General features: G+C 43.0%; 1 protein-coding gene across 8 annotated transcripts in view; it reads left to right on the forward strand.

The window, feature by feature from the left end:
* The window catches only part of DPP7 (dipeptidyl peptidase 7), a 213,262-nt gene that overhangs the window by 156,554 nt on the left and 33,609 nt on the right, over positions 1–23,099 (forward strand). For all 8 annotated transcript variants that reach the window (XR_003858160.1, XR_003858161.1, XM_029612202.1 and 5 more), the window contains one exon: positions 5,741–5,805. Coding sequence is in view for 6 of the 8 variants with exons in the window: in XM_029612202.1 (XP_029468062.1) it covers positions 5,741–5,805 (65 nt within the window). In the remaining 2 variants the exon portion in view is untranslated. The remainder of the gene's footprint in view (positions 1–5,740; positions 5,806–23,099) is intronic.

Consider the following 23,099-nt stretch of genomic DNA (forward strand, 5'->3'; position numbering starts at 1 on the left):
GCAGCATAGCAGGGACAGGTCCCGGATATAGACACAGAGCGCTGAAGCTGAAAGGGACAGACTGAAAGGGTTAGTACTCACTGAAGCAGAAGCTGTATTGTTGAAGGTCCTGGCAGGCAGAAGTAGATCAGTGGCAGGCACCAGATTAGGGAGAGCAGGCCCTCGAGAAGCGAGTACCCGGTTTCCCAAGATAGGTACCTGAAATAGAGCAGAAGGGCCCCCGACGAGCGGGTACCCAGGTTAGAGAAGAAATACCCCGAAGGGCAGAGAGCGCTTCCTGCGGTAGCTGGGAAGTGGCAGAGCAGCTTAGACCGGAAGCAATCCAATCCTTGCTAATTCAGTTTGTTAGCAAACGAAGGGCAAGCTAAATACCAGGATGTGATGACGTCACTCGGAGGGGATGCCCCTGGTTCCCGCCCTGACGTTGATAAAGACGGGGATGGCGTGTGCGTGCACACCCTAGGAGGCCCTCAGGAAAATCATGGTGAACACCGTCGCCATTGCCGATCCAGGGACACCGGAGAGAGTGGCATGAAGACGTGGCAGCAGCCATCTTCCCAAGGCTTGAGGAGAGAGAAGGAAGAAAGGTGAGGCACAGAGGTCAAAGCCATCTGAGACTGGACGCAACACCAAGTTATAGCTTTGCAGATGTCTTCAGTGGACACAGCTCTTGGGTGAGTCACTGATATAGCCATGAATTTTATTTGATGAGCCTTGAAAGTCTGTGATCTGGAGGTCAGCCAGAGAATAGCAATGAGCAATACAGTCTTCTAGTCAACTGGACAACTTGCATTTAGCAACAGCATCCTGTCTTAGACAGTGACCAATCCCTAAAAGCAGATTCAGTTTCTTGCTGCTCATTCCCTATGACAATTGATGGGTCTCCTTAAGTCACCTGGATAATAACTATTTAGGGACTTCTCTTCCCTGAATTTGTCCAAACCATTTTTAAACTCAGCTTGCTAGTTGCCTTGACCACATCCTCCAGCAAAAATTAAGAACATAAGAAATTGCCATGCTGGGTCAGACCAAGGGTCCATCAAGCCCAGCATCCTGTTTCCAACAGAGGCCAAACCAGGCCACAAGAACCTGGCAATTACCCAAACACCAAGAAGATCCCATGCTACTGAAGCAATTAATAGCAGTGGCTATTCCCTAAGTAAACTTGATTAATATCAGTTAATGGACTTCTCCTCCAAGAACTTATCCAAGCCTTTTTTTGAACCCATCTACACTAACTGCACTAACCACATCCTCTGGCAACAAATTCCAGAGCTTTATTGTGCGTTGAATGAAAAAGAATTTTCTCCAATTAGTCTTAAATATGCTATTTGCTAACTTCATGGACTTCCCCCTAGTCCTACTATCCAAAAGTGTAAATAACCAATTCACATCTACTCGTTCAAGACCTCTCATGATCTTAAAGGCCTCTATCATATTCCCCCTCAGCCGTCTTTTCTCCAGGCTGCACAGCCCTAACCTCTTCAGCCTTTCCTCATAAGGGAGCTGTTCCATCCCTTTTATCATTTTGGTTGCCCTTCTCTGTACCTTCTCCATGGCAACTATATCTTTTTTGAGATGTGGCTACCAGAATTGTACACAGTATTCAAGGTGCGGTCTCACCATGGAGCGATACAGAGGCATTATGACATTTTCCATTTTATTAACCATTCCCTTCCTAATAATTCCTAACATTCTGTTTGCTTTTTTTGACTGCTGCAGCACACTGAGCCAACGATTTTAAAGTATTACCCACTATGATGTCTAGATCTTTTCCCTGGGTAGTCGCTCCTAATATGGAACCTAACATTGTGTAACTGCAGCAAGGGTTATTTTTCCCTATATGCAACACCTTGCACTTGTGCACATTAAATTTCATCTGCCATTTGGATGCCCAATCTTCCAGTCTTGCAAGGTCCTCCTGTAAAGTATCACAATCCGCTTGTGATTCAACTACTCTGAATAATTTTGTATCGTCTGCAAATTTGATAACCTCACTTGTCGTATTCCTTTCCAGATCACTTATAAATATATTGAAAAGCACCGGTCCAAGTACAGATCCCTGAGGCACTCCACTGTTTACCCTTTTCCACTCAGAAAATTGACCATTTAATCCTACTCTTTGTTTCCTGTCTTTTAACCAGTTTGTAATCCACGAAAGGACATCACCTCCTATCCCATGACTTTTTAGTTTTCTTAGAAGTCTCTCATGAGGGACTTTGTCAAATGCCTTCTGAAAATCCAAATACACTACATCTACTGGTTCATCTTTATCCACATGTTTATTAACCCCTTCAAAAAAATGAAGATTTGTTAGGCAAGACTTCCCTCGGGTAAATCCATGTTGACTGTGTTCCATTAAACCATGTCTTTCTATATGCTGTACGATTTTGATCTTTAGAATAGTTTCCACTATTTTTCCAGGCACTGAAGTCAGGCTCACTGGTCTATAGTTACCCGGATCACCCCTGGAGCCCTTTTTAAATATTGGGGTTGCATTGGCCACCCTCCAGTCTTCAGGTACAATGGATGATTTTAATGATAGATTACAAATTTTAAATAGATCTAAAATTTCATTTTTTAGTTCCTTCGGTACCCTAGGATGTATACCATCCGGTCCAGGTGATTTGCTGCTCTTTAGTTTGTCAGTCTGGCCTACTACATCTTCCAGGTTCACAGTGATTTGGTTCAGTTCATCTGACTCTTCACCCTTGAAAATGGTATCTCCCCAACATCCTCATTAGTAAACACAGAAGCAAAGAATTAATTTAGTCTTTCTGCAATGGCCTTATCTTCCCTAAGAGCCACTTTAACCCCTTGGTCATCTAATGGTCCAACCAACTCCCTCACAGGTTTCTTGCTTTGGATATATTTTAAAAAGATTTATTATGAGTTTTGCCTCTACGGCCAACTTCATTTCAAATTCTCTCTTCGCCTGTCTTATCAGTGTTTTACACTTAACTTGACAATGCTTATACTTTTTCCTATTTTTTTCAGATGTTTCCTTCTTCCAATTTTTGAAGGATTTTTTTTTGGCTGAAATAACCTCTTTCACCTCACCTTTTAACCATGCCAGTAATCATTTTGCCTTCCTTCCACCTTTCTTAATGCGTGGAATATATCTTGACTGCGCGTCTAGGATTGTATTTTTTTTTTTTAAATCCTTTATTTATCATTTTCAATAAATACAAACGATGTTTGCATAAGAAATACATGATCTGATTGCGTAGGATTGTATTTTTAAACAATGTCCATGCCTGTTGAACACTTAACCTTTGCAGCTGCAGCTATCAGTTTTTTTCTAACTATTTTCCTCATTTTATCAAAGTTTCCCTTTTGAAAATTTAGTGTTAGAGCTGTAGATTTACTTATTGTTCCCCTTCCAGTTATCAGTTTAAATTTGATCATGTTATGATCACTATTGCCAAGTGGCCCCACCACGTTACCTCTCTCACCAAATCCTGCATTCCACTAAAAAGTAAATCTAAAATAGCTCCCTCTCTCGTTGGTTCCTGAACCAATTGCTCCATGAAGCAGTTGTTTATTACATCCAGGAACTTTATTTCTCTAGCATGTCCTGATGTTACATTTACCCAGTCAATGCTGAGGTAATTGAAATCTCCGATTATTACTGCACTGCCAAATTGGTTAGCTTCCCTGATTTCTCATAGCATTTTGTCATCTGTCTGACAATTTTGTCCAGGTGGACCATAGTATAAAACATTGCTGGTGATGGCATAAATCCTATCTAGGGTGCTAGTCTTGCTCACACTGGCTGCCTAGAGAAGCCACCGTTCAAGTAACTGGCAAAATAAACGTTTACTCTTCACTTGCAAAACAAATGCAGTTCAGAGCAGTTTCTGCAAGATTTATCCATAATAACATAAAATGCTGTGTCAATGTGCTTCTCTGTCTCTCATCTCTCACAATTTCATTTCCTTTGTCCCTGACCTAGCTCCTGCCAGCATTTAGCACCTGCTCACACTACACTCACTGTGATGTGAGATTATATTCACTGTTTTTGCTGCAGTATTCAGTTTAGCCTCCTTAATAGCTATATTAACTGCTCACACTAGCAATTTCTTAGTTATTGCTCATCTGCACTACAGCCACTAACTTTCCACTCACACACCTCCAGTCAGCCACTACTCCTGACTCCATTCCCCCTCTCCACCTGCCACTGCAATATGCCTCCCACCTCTCAGATCTTACCAACGTGTGCTGCTGATCTCCACCTTTCCCTTGTCTTATTCTGCTACTGCCACTTCTCAGTTCCTTCTTCTCCATCCCCACCTTCACCACCACCTCATGTTGATGCTACTGCTGCTGTGCTTCAGTTCCCCTAACATCTTTGGTAGATGCACCTCACACTCCTTAGATCCTTCCCCTCCAGTGGATGCCACCCACATTTCTCAAATCCTTCCATTGCCACTCCATAAACAAGCGTAGCAATCATAGCTTTTTGCTGATTCTTTCAAACCATGGGCTGGCCCGCACCACCTGGCTCATGAATACTCTGGTCCGTAGCAGCAGACAATACCTAGCATTTGCTGCCCACCTCCCACTAACTCTGGTTCCTTTTTCCTGCAGGAGGCTTAATGTACACATGTACATTAAGACCCCAAAGCATTGTGCTGTTATTTTTATTTAACAATTGTTGCCTCAGGAAGAGAGCGTGATTAACATGGTGATTCATAGGGAAAACAGAAAATTACTCTAAAAGCACTTTTGCAGGACAGGTACTAGCAAATCAAAAATGTAAAAGTAAAAATACAAGTTTCCAAGTAAACTAACAAGATACTTAAATCTTGAAGATAGTTTTTGATGGTACTTTACCTTTAAAACTAGTGTGAGTTACTTCACATAAAAAGCATACATAGACCCCTATCCCTTCTGCTTTTGTGCAACATTGTAGGGAACAAAGAAAATGCACAGGGCAGGCATTCATTTATATTACTATCCCATGTGCTTCTGCTGGATTTGTGATGCAAGCATGTTTGGTATTTATAATTCGCATGTTAGATAAAAATAACCGTTTTGGCATGTTCTTGATTTTTTATTACAACAGGCATCCCCTTGCCTATGATAGGATTTGGGTCAAACCTTTGGAACTCTCTTCCACTTAGTATACGATTAGAGGCTCGCCTACAACCATTTAAGAAACAACTAAAAACATGATTGTTTGAGCAGGCGTTTAACAATGCTGAATAACATCTTTTAGCAACTCCCCCTGTAAAAAATTTAGATTAGATAAAGAAGGTTTTTAGTATTATAATTTTAATTCTCTTAAATGATGTTACTAGCAGTTAGGATGTCTTACTAATTTTAATGTATTTTATTATTTTGTAATTTATAGTTTAGATTATTATTATGAGTTCTTATTCATTTTATAGGCTTTATTTAGATATTTAATTTTAATGTTTTTTAGGGACAAACTATTAATGGCTTGTCCCCAAATTTTGATGTAAACTGACGTGAAGTGCTCACAATATGTTCGGTATACAAAAATGCCTAAATAAATAAATAAAAATAGGCTCAGGGTTGAACTTTAACCCTGAACTTAGAATAACAACAAACCCTGTGTAAAAGTTAATCTTTTAGTCAAATCTATTCTGATAATGTATTTTGTTAAAAACAATGATTTCCTAGTTTGTGTTACACTGAGATGAGACACATATGCATACATTAGTAATGCACAGGCATTTGTTTTCAGAACTTTATCTTTCCTTTTGCATTTCAGACCTTAAAGCAGCAAGCAACATTATATTTTCAAATGGATACCTGGATCCTTGGGCAGGCGGTGGCGTGAGTGTTGATGTTTTCTAGTCTTAAATAAAGGAACATATAAAATGTAAACTTCCGCTGTAATAAAATAAATGATCAGCTTGCAGTCAGACTGCATTGGGATTTGATCTTGTGAACTCTTATAAGCTAAGTATGATTGAGGATAGCCACCACAGATGGGAAATGCTGCAGGTCATCAATTGATGCAAGAAAGTCAGTTTGGTGGGTTGAGTAGTGGGGACACTTCTTTTTTTCCAAGCACAGAATAAAAAATTACTCAGCCAGATATTGAATGCACTATGTTGCCTGATGTGCCATATTTCAGATGAAACAAACTGAGACTATTAACAATATAGACATTAAAGATCCCAAAGTGGCCAGCATAATAGCCTAGTGAAACTGCTGTATATTGCCATACAGGAGATCTGAATTCAATTCCTGAGCCCATTTTGTAAGACTTGGGCTGGCCAAGTCAGGGAATGGTGTGACGATAATGTTCACAGTCCCTGGGATGAGGGACTGGGGCTGAAGAATGTCCAAGCCATTACATTCTGTGTTCCTGAAGTAGCTGCAGTTGGTACAGCCACAGGCTCAGACCTGAGTGCCGGGGCGGCTGTGCTTGTTCCCAGGCCCCCCCTTCATACCCCACCCCCCACCAAGCCAGGAAAATTCGCAGAAGGCCCCACCACAGTTTTTGCCTTGTGCCCAGAATGACTGAGCGCGCCTCTTGCAGGCTCGTGCTTTGCCCGCTGTAGGAAAGCACCTGGGACAGCAGGCAGAAGGTTGGGAGCGCCAGGCAGCCTGCAGCTCCTTCCTTTAAGCCGCACAGCAGATTGGGAGTACTGGGTGTCCCCACAGCTCCTTCCGCTCAGCCGTGTAGTGGCTTGGGAATGCCAGGCGGCCCCACAGCCGCCACGCAGCAGTGGCGTCTTCTGATTCTTAGCCTCCTGGTGGAGTCAGTATTGGGGCTGACTGTGGCTCCAGGTCGCCGCCGCTTCAGGCTGCTGCCCCATGCAAGTGCATGGCTTGTACAATGGGTTGCACTGGCCCTGCATATGCTTGTGCTGGAAGTTGTCAGTTATGTACTGATACTCTGTATTACAGAATGTTAAAATGGATTATGTTTTGCTGTTATGACCTAACTTTCCTCAAACAGTAAAGTACAAAAAAAAAAAATCCGATATTTGACTAGTAAATTGGAAAGACTAATGTCGGTTGTGATGAGATAGGGGCAAAGAAAGTTCCGGGCAGGTAGGGCCTAACGCTGCCCTTCCTTTTCTTACCCATTGAAGGAATCTTCCAAACAAATAATGCTGGAGGTCAAACTGCAATTTTGCGCTAAGGGGCGCACCCTTTAGGTGAGTGGTTTTGGCACGCCATTGCATACCGCATTAAGTAGGCACTTACTGGCGACATCAAGGAGGAATCTCAGCACATCTGCCCATGATGGAAGGAAACAAACAAAAGAGGATGCACACGGTTAATAACATGCAGGGAGGCCTTCCAACACTCTCTCCCATCTCTGTAGCTGCACGCCACATTAAGTAGATGCCTACTGGTGATGTCAAGGAGGAATCTTAGCACAGCTGCCCACGATGGAAGGAAATGGTGACAGAGGATGCACACAGTTGGTAACATGCAGGGAGACCCTTCAACACTCTTTCATTTAATTTTTCTAGGGTTACCTTTCCCCATTGTTTCTGGGGAGCTAGTTAAGGGTTCCTGGAGTGTCTGCGGTTCCTCCTTTGTCTTGGAATCCTTCATATTGTTCTTTCTGATCCGTCATCATGCAAAGTAGAGACAGTGAACTCCCTGGCATGCATCTTTCCAGTTAACCACTCAACTTTTCCCTTTGTATTTAGGAGAATAACAACCTGTTTAAAGACACAATTCACAAAGGGGGAGATTTTAAAAGCCCTGCGCACAAAGCCCCAGGACGAGTGTAAGTCCCGGGGCTTTGCTTGGGGGGTGTGTTGGGGGGCGTGTCTGGGCAGCGCAACGTTCGGGGCGTGTCCGGAGGCGTGACGGCAGTCCGGGAGCGGGGCCGAGTGCTCCGGCACAGCAGCCTGTGCCGGGGCAGGGTGCCAGCGACGCACGCAAGTTACGCCTGCCAGAGGCAGAGGCAGGCGAAACTCAATGAAATAAGGTAGGGGAGGGGGATTTAGTTAGGCCTGGGGGTGTGTTAGATAGGGGAAGGGAGGTAAAGTTGGGGGGAGGGACAAAAAAAAAAGTTCCCTCCGAGGCCGCTCTGATTTCAGAGCGGCCTCGGAAGGAATGGAGGCAGGCTGCGTGGCTCGGCGCGCGCAGGCTGCCAATTTTGCGCAGCCTTGCATGCGCCGACCCCGGATTTTAAAAGATACGCGTGTATCTTTTAAAATCCGGCGTACTTTTGTTTGCGCCGGTTGTGCGAACAAAAGTACACGCGCGTGTACTTTTTTAAAATCTGCCCCAAAGTGTTTCAGAGCTCTTTCTCTCCATATTTTTGTAGAGCTGTTTGATACCCTCAAGGATCAACTCTTCCTTTTCCACAAGAATACATTCTGGATTTCTCCAAGGGGAGATCTCTAGCAAGGACACTTCTTCATAATTGGTAGACTCAGCGTTAAAGGTGGGTTCACAGAATCTCAAAATCTGGGAAATCATGTTGCAGGACAACTGGGTATGAGAGCTCCTGGAGTGTTCCCACTTCAATACTGGTCTGTCCAACCAACATCCGCAGTGAGGCTTGTGTGACAGACTCCACCACTGGTCTCCATAAGTGTAGGCTAAAGTTACTGGAAGTTCATAATCAATGTAAACTTGCTTAACTAGCTCCCTCGAAATGAGGGGTTTTCTATTTCCTGAATCAACTACATCTGTGCAGAGACTCCATCCAGCTCAACCAGAACCACAAAAGTACCAAGGCCAGGGTGAGGAGTATCCACAAAGCTACAATTGTGGAATATTTTCTGGTTGGCATTCATAGCTTCTTCTTCAGTCTCAGGACATTCTATGGTGAAATGGCCTCTCTCTCTGCCATGAAAACATGCCTGTGAGCCTAAGTCCCTTGGTTGTTCTTTCTCTGGATCTTCTGATTCCTCTCTGTGAACATTTTCCTTTCATTCTTGTTGATCATTCACAATAATCATCTCATGATCCATATTGCCATTTCCAGCGTTATTCCCCTTTACCTCCTCATTGTTGGCATTCATCTCCTTCATTAGGTCCTCTCCTAGCCACATCTTAGATATCAGGAGTAAAAGGAGTATGCCAGGCTATACTAGCTTGCAGGGCTTCTGTAATCCCTATCAAGGAAGCCTGTACTTATTCAAACTCTCTTGCAGGACTTGATGCTGAGCACCCAGGGCCCATATAACAGTCTGTAGCTGCTTCTGCCCCTCTATGAGCACCTGGAGTAAATGTTTCATGATGGTTTAGTAGGGGCTCTGCTGTGTGCAAGGCTTTTCGGTTCCCAAAAGACCATTGCCCTGTTGAAGAACACAGCAAAATAAAACCCCAAAATACCCTCAGCTTGTTTTTCTTCGGAAAAATAACTCACTCTATGTCCCTTACTATCCAGGTAGAGCTACCCTCTTGGCCCGCTGTACATATTTTCAGGGCTGCTACTGCAGCCAGGCCCCAGGAAATTTTTTTTTCTTTTTAGCACTGCTTTGTGTTGGCACTTAGGGCAGAAATCCTTTAGCACAGGTCTCTGCTCTGTGCAGATGCTTAGAACAGAAACAGTGCCCAAAATGTTCATCTTTTTTTTAGCATGGGGTCTCTGCTCTATGCAGGTGCTTAGAACAGACATCCCACAACTGCCACCATATGTGATAATCTGCAAGCAGTCTTTGGCTTTCCTATCAGCACTCTTTCCTATCAGCACTCTCGGACATGGGCTTCAAACAGCACATTAACCAACCAACACAAAGCGGGTCACACTCTTGACCTTATCTTCACAAATTCTAATCTCACCCTCCATATGCCTACCAGTCCCATGGTCAGACCATTTTATGATCAACTCCACCTTCAGGTCATTGACAGGATTGACCACACCTCATCAGCCTACAACTCTATACTACAGGAAAACTTGTTCTTCAGAAGATCTTGGCAAATCCCTGATCAGAAAACTCCCAAACTTGGATCTTTCAAATCCTAATTCAGCTATCACCTCATGGCAAAACATCACTGAAATGATAGCCAACGAATTATGCCCACTGTCAAAAAAAATTATAAACCCCTCCCATAAAAATAAGCAACCATGGTTCTCAAATGAACTCCGCACTCAGAAGCAAAATCTAAGACGGAAAGAAAAAGAATGGAGGAAGAATTCTAATCCCCTCACTCTTTCCATATACAAAACTACTCTCCACCAGTACAGATCAGCAACACTCCGAACAAAAAGAGATTTCTATGCTCACCGCATCCACGATATGCTATATGATGCGAGGGCCCTCTTCTCCTATGTTTCGGAACTTACCAAAACGGCTCTTCCTAATATCCCTGACGATACAGCTCAATCAAAGGCCAATGACCTGGCCTTATTCTTTCAAAATAAAATCACCAATACCCTGGCTAGATTACCTGTCAACACAAATCCTACTCTTCCGGACACAGTTCTCCTACCAAACTTAGACATAAGATTGGACTCCTTTGATTCGACCCACACTTTAGAGGTAGAATCGCTGATAAAAAGAATGAAACCTTCGACCCACCCGCTGGACCAAATACCCTCCAAGTTACTGATTCTCATTCCAGAATACATATCCAAATATCTAGCTGATATCATCAATTGTTCCCTTACACAAGGAACATTCCCGGACGCGCTCAAATTGGCCACGCTCAAACCCATACTCAAAAAATCCAACCTGGACCCGGAAGACCTCAACAATTACCGTCCCATATCAAATCTCCCATTTGTATCTAAGATCATCGAGAAAATTGTAAATAAGCAACTTTCAAATTACCTAGAAGACCACAATATACTTCACACGTCACAATATGGTTTCCGAAAAGAACACAATACGGAAACCCTCCTCACCTCCCTCCTGGATCAACTATATATTGGTTTTGATAAAGGACAGTCATTTCTCTTAGCTCTCCTCGACATCTCTGCGGCTTTTGATACGGTAAATCACAACATCCTCCTAAACCGACTCTCAGACATAGGAATTACAGGTTCAGCCCTCAGATGGTTCGAATCTTTCCTCAGTAATAGAGGCTATAAGGTAAAAATTAAAAACATGGAATCACCTCACACTAATGCTCCTTTTGGCATCCCCCAGGGCTCCTCCCTATCACCCACCCTGTTTAATATCTACATTCTCCCCCTCTGCCACCTACTTTCAAACCTCAAACTCAAATTTTATATTTACGCAGATGACCTTCAAATTTTAATCCCTATATCCAAATCATTGGACTCAACACTCAGGTTATGGAACTCTCATCTACAAACTATAAACCACTACTTATCCAGCCTCAACCTTGTGCTCAACACTTCTAAAACCGAACTCTTGCTAATTACTCCAGAAGGTAGTCCCATACTTCTCCAATCACAAAATATTTCACATATATCACACGCCAGAGATCTTGGAGTCTTAATCGACAGTCACCTGAACCTAAAGCATTTTATAAAACACACTACTAAGGAGTGCTTTTACAAGTTACAAGTACTCAAAAAACTCAAACCGCTCCTATTCCACTACGATTTCAGATCCGTCCTCCAAGCCATTCTGTTCTCCAAGATCGACTATTGTAACTCCATTCTGCATGGTCTTCCAGCCTCTACCATTAAACCGCTCCAGCTGCTACAAAATGCAGCGGCAAGGATTTTGACAAATACCAATCGGAGAGAGCATATTTCTCCCATTCTAAAAGATCTCCACTGGCTCCCAGTAAATTTCCGGATCCTCCATAAATCTCTCACAATCATTCATAAAAATATCCACCATCAAACCCCGCTTGACCTGTCTCATCCTCTCAGACTGCACTCGACAGCCAGGCCTTTAAGGGATGCTTACAAGGGATCTTTACACGTTCCTACAATCAAATTAGTGCACCACGCAAACCTCAGAGACCGGTCTTTTTCTACCGCAGGCCCTTCCATGTGGAACGCCATGCCTCCGGACCTCAGACTGGAGACTTGTCTAACAACTTTTAAAAAGAAACTAAAGACATGGCTGTTCAGCCAAGCCTTCCCCACTACAAACTCCATTCCCTGATCTAGAATTGTACACCACACATCTCTGTAAACAAAACTCTCCAAATTTTTCATGCATAATATCCATTAAAGAGAGGTTGGCCCCTTGCCCCCTCTTCTGTATATAGTATTTATTATATTTTATTTCATTTTATTTATATATTTATTGCTCCGTTCACCCCTTCTTTATTTTCCTACTCCAAGTTAAGGCTTCCTTGTTATAATGTAACTGTATGCTCCGTATCTCTTGTTGATTGGTTAATTGTATATTCTGCTTAGTTCATTGTAAACCGAATTGATTTGATTTGTATCAAGAAAGTCGGTATATAAAAGCCTTAATAAATAAATAAATAAAATATAAGGATACTGGAGGGAAGATTAGCCTAGACTGGCCTTTTAACTATTTAATCAGCTTTATTATTTACAGCATAATAGAAAACAGGCAGAAAAGGTCTGCTTATCTCAGCAGTTCTAAATTAGAAGTTACAGCAATAGACAGTCTTGTTGTAGGAGCTGCCTTCTCCTTGACCCTAGGACCTCCCTTTCACTCCTGGCCTGCACTCTTATCCCCTGCTTAGGGAAATAACCTGGGACCAAAATTCCCTTCTGGGCTGTGCCTTAAGTAGAGGCTAAATGCGTGGGCCTGGTCTTTTAAGGGAGTACTGATATATACTCCTTTACACTCTTCATGATGAGTAGAGTAGATGGGTAATCACTAATTGGTTGTTTACTCTTTCCAAAAGTACAAAGACTAGGGGACATGCAATGAAATTACTAGGTAATACATTAAAGACAAATAGGAGAAACATTTTTTTACTCAACGCATAATTAAACTCTGGAATTCATTGTCGGAGGATGTGGTAAAAGCTGTTAGTGTAGCTGAGTTTAAAAAAGGTTTGGACAAGTTCCTGGAAGAAAAGTCCATAAATCATTATTAAGGTGGTCTTGGGAAAATCTACTGCTTATCCATGGTATAAGCAGCCTGGAATCTATTAAAATTTTGAGATCCTGCCAGGTACTTGTGACCTGGATTTGCCACTGTTGGAAACAGGATACTGGACTTGATGGACCTTTCGTTTAACACAGTATGGTATATCTTATGTTCATATAAAATCAAATGTATATTCTATCCTGTGAACTGTCCACATTGCTCTATTATTTTAATAATTTTTCCCAGCACTCTTTCTGGATAATTCATCTTCTCAGCCCTCTGTCTGTGAGGATAAGATCCAGGAGGTTTGTCCTGCACATCACATGCTGAGGAGAGAGAGACTCTGTATAGAGTCAGTCTGACACACTCTCTCTCTCTCTCTCTCTCTCTCTCTCTATATATATATATATTTATATATATGTACCACTGTAGAGGTGCACTTTGAAAAGGGGTGGGTTTCGGAAGGTGTGGGAGTTTAGGGGGGGTGATGTTACAGAAATATTCTGAAGTATTCATAGTAAAATTGAAATCACTAAAGATTTGTAGTCATTAAAATGGATGAAAAGTTTAACTAGAGGAGTTGATTTGTGTTGTACACAATCAACACAAATCACCACCACCCACCTTCTGAAACCCAACCCGATTCAGAGTGCCCATATATATACAGTGTCAGGCTGACTCTATACAGTCTCTCTCTCCCCCCACCGGCCATGATGTATTAATCAGCATGCAAAGTGAAAAATAGCGCAGGAGTCATAAATGTATTATGCCTTGTGGAAATTGCCTGTGCCATGCGGGAGCAGGGTAATTAGCCTAACCATGCCCCCCCCCCTTTTTTTTTTTTTTTTTTATTGCAGGTGCTATTTCATCTATATTTATAGCATTTTGATAAATCTAGGGGAAAGGAGGATATTAGCCCATGTAGCTGTTCCATATCAGTTATGAGAGACAGGCTATGGAAAAGACTTAGAATATTTCAGGATTTTCTGGCTAAGCATCTACATTTCAGCCACCTGCTGTGGCTCCAATCTTAATTCAGGTAGGACCTTCTCTAGGCAGACCCATTCCTCACTGCTCATGTATACACATCAGTTTGGATTTCTCTCTTTAGCCTTTATAAAAAAGATGCCTCAAGCTTCAACAGAGCCTCCAGTCTTAATGCTTGGCTCTTCCAATATTGTAACCGCTCTAAGGACACCATGACTGTGGTCCACCAAATTCTTAAGGACCGGCAATTAAAAATTGAGAGGTACCACTCACTTCCTAACTGGTAGCCAAATGGGTGAATATAAAGTATATGTTCAAAGCTATACCAGGGTTCAACAATGCTCAGTTTCCTCTCCACGCGGTAGTGGTGGGAGAATCCATACTGGAATTCTATCAGGCAAGGATCAGCAACTGCTCGATTCATTTGCCAAAATTTATCCCATTCCAGCATGCATATCTTCATATCAGTTGCTAATGGTGAGCATTTACTTACTGTTTTGGAGAAGACACAGAAGAAATTCCAGGAGGTTTCAGAGTTTCTCTCAGATACAAAATACTAAAACAGCTTTATCCTAATCTCTGGGGGCAAGGAATGTGGCAAACACATTATCCTAGTAACATATGAATACTTTAATATAGTTACCAGGGGACCATCGCTATCCATAGTAGAAAACAGGATAGCCTCTCTCAGAGCCTCAGGATTCTATAAAGATGTATATGATAGGTTCACTGATCTGCCCTGCCTGGGTGATAATCTGTTTGGGGCTAAGATCAAGGAAATGGTGGATCCGTTTACTAAGTGACAAACATTATGCACTGCTATGCAGGAGGAACAGCATCTGGTAAAGCGATTTCATCTCCCTTTCCAGAAGGGCAATCTTATTACCAGGTAAATGCTATAGACTAGTGCTTTTTTGTTTTCGAGAACTCAGCAACAAAAAGCAATGCTGGTGATTGCAAGACAAAAACACCAGACTTGAACACGCAGCGAAAACTTTTTTTTGTTTACTTTTTTTTAAGAGATTTCAATCTCAGGATGGGCTCATTTGTAAGCTCAGAAAATATCAGACTCATTGGTCCTTTGCATAGTAAAGGCACAGACCAAGATTCAAAGAAGTCCTGCCAAATGGATCTCAAAGGAGGTGGGTTCAACAGGATCATAAACTCTTGAAAGCACAAATCTTTACTTTACTCAATGCGAAGGCCATTTAGCAAGGGTAGACAGTTCTGGTACTCGAGGGCCAACAGTCAGGTTTTCAGGATATCTTTCGTCTAATGCATATGCATGAAATAGATTTGCATGCACACAAACTCAACTGTATGCAAATATATCTCATGCATATTAAGTACATTTTGAAAACCTGACTGGTAGGTAACCCTTGAGGATCTGAATTGCTAACCCCTGCCATACAGTCAGGGCTACTCAGAGAAAAGGGGATAGGAGTCTACTCCAAGTAATTCCTAAACCCAAAGAAATGTGGAAACTTGCATCCTATTCTAGACCTCAGAACCCTGAAAAATTCAAATGATCACCATGTCTAGAATTTTAGCCTTCCTGGAGAAGGGAGACTAGTTCTGCTCTCTAGATTTGAAGGATGTCCATGCATGCAGCCTGATTCATCCAGATCAAAGAAAATTGCTATGTTTCTTAGTAGGGGACTGTCAGTTCCAATACAAGATCCTTCTTTTTGTCATAATTTCATGCCGAGTCTTCAGAAAATAGCTAGTGGTTCTGGCTGCATACCTCAGAAGGCACAGAGTATGTATTTCTCCATACCTAGAGAACTGTCTCCTTCAAGAGCAATTTTGAGGTCTCTTGCTAGTGTTTTTATTTTTCATTTAGACAAAATCTGGCTTTCAAGTTTTGCCTTATAATATGTGCTGGCTTATTTGTTAATTTTTTGTCTTGCTAATATCCATTTAGAATCTCTTGCTAGAGAGTTTTCATATTAATTTGCTGAGATTTAATCTAATGGAGATATTTTGCTTGGAGATTAACTGTTTCACTGTTGGGGGTCTCTAGCCAGAGGAATTACTTAGATTTACTACAAACCTGGCCTCAGAGCACATGTGGGTCTGCTGAGATCTATGCAGCATGCTGCTGGAGCTATGACTCGAATACGTTTCTGGAGTTTTATTAAGTTAGACAAAATCTTGCTTTCAAATTCTGCCTTTTAATCTATGCTGGCTTGTTAATTTTGTTTTGTCTTTCTAATATCTGTTTAGAATCTCTTGCTAGATTTTTATTATTAATTTGCTGAGATTTAAAAAGGACTTGAATCTAAGGGAATTACTTCTTCTCTCCCTCCCTCTCATCCACCCACTCCTAGATTCTACTCTTTCTAAATAATTCTTACAAGGTTATAGGACTAATTTTGTCCACTCAAATTTAAATACTAATTTGTCGCAATAATAAGTGATCCTCATAGACATGTGGTAACAGATGTGGTTCTTTAGTCCTAAGGCATACCATCTGGATACTTAAGGCTTGTCCAATTTGCCTTCAGCTATGTGCAATAAAAAATTAACTAATTCATCTGCAAGAAAAATTGTCTTTGTTTATAAAAACCTTCCCAACTTTGCTGCATCCCAGAATATCTCCTCCCACTCCCACAGAAGATTAGCAAGCCCAGGAATAAATGGATTACTGTGGGCTCTGATAGGATTAGACCTGGGGACTAGAGACACCCATTTTTCCCCAACTGTGCAGCATCCAAGCTATTTGCTCCCATTCCCACAAAGGAGTCAGAAACTTAGGACTAAATAGATTATGGTGGGCTCTGGAAAGATATGACCTATGACAAAGAGTCTCCCACCCTCCCCAATGGTAACCTTACAAAATATCTTTTCTGCATTGGAAAATTAAGATGTTCCAGCAATGGATAATGAAGTGGTAACTGAAAAGAAAAAAGATACTCAATGAACACAGAACCCCATAACACTATCAAATGTCAAAACAGAAAGCTCCTTATTCTGGGAGACTCGGTCATCAGAGGCACTAATGTAGGAACTCATTTTGAGGATCTTCGACTGGCTGAAATGCAAACCAGATAGTTAAATGAAATTAAAGAAGAAAGTAAGGATTATATAATTGATATCATCCATCTGGGGACCGATGATCTCACTAGAAACAGCAACCAAGTAGTACATAGAGATTTCCAGACTCTGGATAAGCAGACTGGACACATAGCAAAGACTACTGCCTTTTCAGAAGTGTTAACTATTCATGGAAAGGGGAAGGAAATGCTAACCCATTTGGACAATTTCAATACATGGTTCAAACCAGGTATAAGGAAGATGGTTTTGGATAGTTCCATACATGGCTGAGGCCATGTATGGAACTATCCAAACTAGGGGTCAGGATATGAAACTCCAAGTGGGAAGTCTCAGGAACAATGTTAGGATATATTTCTTCATGGAAAGGTGGTGTATGCATGGAATGCCCTTCCCGAAGAAGTGATGAAAATCATAACAGTAATAGAATTCAAAATGGAATGAGACAAACACAGAGGCTAGAGAATGGAAATGAAGAAATAGAGTAACCTCTGTTAAACTCAAAGTTTACATTTCTGCATTGGGTCTCTTGCACAGAGCAACAGTCATTTATCCCAAGCAACTTCATGGACAAACCCGGATGGACCATTTTGATCTTTATTTGCTATCATTCACTATATTACTATGTCCAATCAAGTAGCCTTAATTTATATAAATGAATTTGGCTCAAAAAAAGATGAGGCACACTGTAAAGCAAGGAAACACCTCCATTCAGTGAAGACAGGGTCTTCTATAAACCGATACTGCACATATCCAGTGTTGCGTCTATTGGTCTCAGACGGCTTCGACCTCTTTGCCTCACCTTTTCTCTCTGCTCTCCCCGCTAGCCTTGGTAAGTTGGCTACCACCGCGTCTGCATGCCGCTCTCTCCGGCATCCCCAGAACAACAATGGCAAGACAATCCGCCATGTTCTCCTGAGGCCCTCCTAGGGTGCGCGCACGCCACCCACGTCTTTATCCACGTCTACGGAAGCTGTGTCAGCTTCCGTAGACCTTTCTTAGTCATTGCCATCCGGGTATTTAGCCTGCCCTTCGTTTGCTAACAAATCGAGTTAGCAAGGATTGGACTTGTCCGGTCTAAGCTACTCTGCTGCTTCCTTGCTGCCCCTGGAAGCTCTCTCTGCCCTTCGGGGTAATTCTCTAACCTGGGTACCTGCTCCTCGGGGGCCCTTTGCTTTCTTTCAGGTGCCTATCAGGGATCAGGTACTCGCTCCTCAAGGGCCTGTTCTCTCTGCTTCGGTGCCTGTATTAAACTACTTCTGCCTGCTGGGATCTCCATCTATACAGCTACCAACTTAGTGAGTAATCTAACATTGTCAGTCTGTCTCATCTACAGATCAGCACTGGGAACCTGCATCCTGCACTCCCTATACTATCATTGCAAGACGGGTCTCCTCTGCCGAGGGCCCCTGGACTGCTACCTCTGGATCATCTCACTACTGCCACCTCTGGTGGTATCATTCTGCTGTATAATAAAAGACAAATCTCTGTGTTTGCGTGTCTAGAGTCTAGCCTAGTACTGTGGTTCCTCATGGGGCTCCTCCCTGTGGGAGTGGCCATCACCACAGTACCCAAGAATCCACTCCAACACCTCAAAACCATAACAAATTGTTAACTCCATAGATTCGGCTCAGCTCACCGCATTGCAGGCCATTCCAGGCCTGGCCCAGCGAATCTCCGAACAACAGAACTCACTGGATAACTTGACTACTGCCTTTAACCAGGTGCACGCACAGATGAATAGATCGATCACCACAGGTAAAGAAGTTACACCGCCAGAAGTGACGGTCAAAACAACTGTACCTCTATCTGCTCCAACACGCTTCTCAGGGGAAGTTTGGAAATGTAGAGGATTTATCAATGTTGCATGCACTTTTCTCTGCAACCTAATCATTTCCCTACAGCTTATGCCAAGACCACCTATATCTTGTCTTATCTGGATGGAAGAGCGTTGGCTTGGGCCTCTCCATTGTGGGAGTGTGATGACCCTATCCTGCATGATCTTGCCGGGTTCCTTGAACTGTTCAGATCAGTATTTGATGACCCTGCCCGGTACACGACAGCAGGATCTACATTGGTTCATCTGAAACAAGGTAATAAATCTTTGCCAGACTTTGCCATAGAATTCAAGACGTTGGCGTCAGAATTACATTGGGACCCTAAATGCCTGAAGACCCTCTTCTTTGAAGGACTGAACTCCTGGTTGAAAGATGAGCTGGCGGCTCAAGAGATGCCTGAGACCTTAGCAGAACTAATGAAGTTGGCAACAAGAATTGATCGCCGACTTCGTGACAAGATTCAAGAGGCCAAGGGTCCCAGAAGACCACTTCAGGGAGAGACTCGAGTTAAGTCTACGCCCAGGCCTATTCCCTCAGTTCCAGTTGCTGGCGAAGAAGAACCAATGCAATTAGGCTGCAGTCACTTGACTTCAAAAGAGAGAAGAATGCGAAAGAGATTGGGACTATGCATGTATTGTGGACAAGCTGTTCATGCTGAACAAACATGCCCTATATGTCTGGGAAACTGGCAGACCTAAGTCCTGTGGGAGGACTCTTCTTAGGTCTAACTGCACCCTCTCCTCCACTCTCTCTTCCTGTATCCTTAATCTGCGGACTTCTAGAATACCAGACCCTTGCCTTAGTGGACTCTGGGGCAGGAGGAAATTTCATATTGAAACGTCTAGTGGAACATTTGCGGATCCCCACCACTACCATGACGTCTCCACTACTCCTATCTTCTATCCATGGGGAGCCCTTACTGGGTGAAGTAATCCTGCTCACTGAACCAGTGAACTTATGTACCTGGTGCTCTTCATACAGAGACTATTTCCTTCTTTGTGCTAGAGAAGGCCATGCACCCTTTAGTACTGGGACTACCGTGGCTGCAGAAACATATGCCTCAATTCAATTGGGTCACCTTGGAGCTTTCACGTTGGGGCCCAGATTGCCATGGTAAATGTTTGATGAAGGTCTTTCCTATACCCTGCATGCCAACTACCCCGTTGTTGCCAGGGTTGCCGCCTCAATATGCATCCTTTCAAGATTTATTTTCCAAAGAAGCCGCAGACGTGCTGCCCCCACACAGATCCTACAACTGCACCATCAATTTGAAACCTAACACAGAACCACCCAAAGGAAGGGTTTACCTCTCTCCATAGTAGAAAATAAAGCTATGTCTGAGTACATACAGGAGAATCTTCAGAAAGGCTTCATAAGACCCTCCAAGTCTCCTGCCGGCGCAGGCTTCTTCTTCGTGGGAAAGAAAGACGGAACATTACGCCCATGCATTGACTATAGAGGTCTAAACGAGATCACTGTAAAAGACCGCTATCCCTTACCACTCATCTCGGAGCTATTCGTTAGACTACAGGCAGCCAAGATATTCTCCAAGCTTGATCTCAAGGGAGCCTATAACTTCGTTCGCATCCGCTCTGGTGATGAATGGTAGATGGCTTTTAATACCCAGGATGGACACTTTGAATACCTGGTGATGCCCTTCAGCCTGTGCAACGCCCCGGCTGTGTTCCAAAACATGATGAACGACATTTTGCATGATCTACTCTACCAATGTATTGTTGTGTACTTGGACGACATCTTGATATTTTCCCAGGACCTGAATACCCACCAGGAATATGTCAAACGAGTGCTGCAGAGACTTCGCAAGAATCGTTTATACGCCAAGTTGTCTAAATGCGAATTTCACAAGGAATCAGATGGACCCTCAGAAGCTTGAGAGCATTCAAAAATGGACACAACCCACCGGTCTAAAGGCTCTTAGACGATTTCTGGGATTTACCAACTACTACAAAACATTCATCAAGAATTACTCTTCACTAACTGTTCCACTAACAGCAATGACTAAGAAAGGTCTACGGAAGCTGACACAGCATTTCAGAAGCTGAAAGACGCCTTTTCGAGTAAGCCATGCCTTCGCCATCCGGACCCAACACGGCCTTTTATTGTGGAAGTCGATGCTTCGGATGTAGGCGTAGGGGCCGTGCTAAGCCAGACCAGTGACTCTAAGATCTTGCATCCATGTTCTTTCTTCTCCCAACGCTTCTCGCCAGCGGAGAAGAACTACGGCATTGGGGATAAAAAACTACTGGCAATAAAGATGGCATTCGAAGAGTGGTGCCCCTGGCTTGAAGGTACACAACATCAGATCACTGTTTTCACTGATCACAAAAATCTGGAGTACCTCCGTCACGCTCAGTGCTTAAACCATAGACAGGCGAGACGGTCCCTGTTTTTCAACAGATTTGACTTTGTGCTGAAATATCGCCCTGGAGATAAGAACGTCAGAGCAGATGCCCTATCTCGCTCATTTCTCTCTGAAGATGTACCTGATGAACCTCAGCATATTTATTTATTTTATTTAAGAACTTTTTTATACCGGCATTCGAATGGACATCATGCCGGTTTACAATTGAACAGACAGAGTGGAAAATACATTATAACAAGGTCTATAATAAACTGGACAGGGGATCAAACATAGGAAAGAAATGGAAAGGCAGATCAACTATAAACATGAGATAAATAAAGTGCAGCATAAATGTGTAGTGTAACAAACCAGGTATTGGTAATGTTGTCAGTTAAGGACAGGGTGGTATGTACAGGGATATGGTGAAAGGTGAAGATATAATTGGGGGAAGGAGGAGGAGGAGACTGGAGAGGTAGAGGTGGGTTAGTCCGGGTAGGCTTGTGTGAACAGCCAGGTTTTAAGTTTCTTTCTGAACTTGAAAGTGCAGGGTTCTAGGCAAAGGCTGGTGGGTAGGGCATTCCATCGTGATGGGCCAGCAATTGAGAAGGCCCGGGCTCTGGTAGAAGAGAGGTGTGCAGTTTTGAGGGAAGGTACGAGCAGGGTCCCTTTATTCATTGATCTTGTGGGTCGGTTAGACTGCACCAGGTTAAATGGGCTGTCAAGCCAATTGGAATTGTGAGAGTACATGGATTTGTGAATGATGGATAGTGATTTGTAGAGGATTCTGGAAGGGATAGGGAGCCAGTGGAGGTCTTTCAGTATTGGGGTGATGTGCTCTGATTTGCGTTTGTTAGTGATTATTCTCGCTGCTGCATTTTGGAGCATTTGCAGCGGTCTTATGGTTGAGTAGGGGAGGCCTAGTAAGAGGGAATTGCAATAGTCTAATTTCATGGAGAGAGTCGCTTGAATCACAGTGTGCAGTGTGGTTTGAGTTTTTTCATGATGTTAAGTTTGTAAAAGCCATCTTTAATAATGGAGCTTACATATTTCTTCAGAGATAGTTGTTGATCCAGGAAGATTCCTAAATCTTTCACAAAGAGAGATGATGCAATAGAATTGAAGGAGGGGTCATTTGAAAGTGAGGGGTTGGGGGGAGCGTGAGGTGAAATGAGAAGTAGCTCAGTTTTATTAGTGTTAAGGGCAAGGTGTAGGTTGGTGAGGAGAGCGTTAATAGATGCAAGGCAAGTTTCCCAGTGTCTCAGAGCGTCGGAGATAGAGGTATGAATAGGAATGATGACTTGAACATCATCTGCGTAAAGATAGAATTTAAGGTTAAGATCAGAGAGTAAGTGACAGAGTGGGGTGAGATAAATATTAAAGAGGGTGGATGAAAGTGAAGAACCCTGTGGAACTCCCTGTAAGAGGGGGTGTGGGGCAGAAGTAGCATTGCTAATTTTAACAGAGAATTTTCTATTGCATAAATATGATTTGAACCATGCAAGAGCAAGCCCAGTTATTCCAATTTCCTCAAGGCGAGCAAGGAGGAGGGAGTGGCAGATGGTGTCGAAGGCAGCAGAGATATCTAGGAGGGCAAGGATGTAGGAGCATCCTTGCCCCATGCCTCTGAGGAGGTGGTCAGATAAGGAGAGCAGGTGGGATTTGGTATTAAAGTTTTTCCGGAAGCCGAATTGGGCGGCATGTAGGATGTTGTGGGTTTCAAGGTATTCCATTAGCTGCGTGTTGACCACCCTTTCCATTACCTTAGCGATGAAGGGGAGGTTTGAAATGGGGCGAAAGTTGGAGGGGTCTTTTGGGTCGAGGGTAGGTTTCTTCAAGAGGGGTTTAACTACTGCCTCCTTGAGTGAGTCAGGAACGGTGCCAGTGGAGAGGGAGCAGTTGATAAGGTCTGCTAGGGCTCTGGCTATGGAGTTGGGGATAGCTAAGAGGGATTTAGTAGGGATGGTG

Source organism: Rhinatrema bivittatum, chromosome 8, assembly GCF_901001135.1.
Source record: "Rhinatrema bivittatum chromosome 8, aRhiBiv1.1, whole genome shotgun sequence".
In the NCBI taxonomy this organism is placed as follows: Eukaryota; Metazoa; Chordata; class Amphibia; order Gymnophiona; family Rhinatrematidae; genus Rhinatrema; species Rhinatrema bivittatum.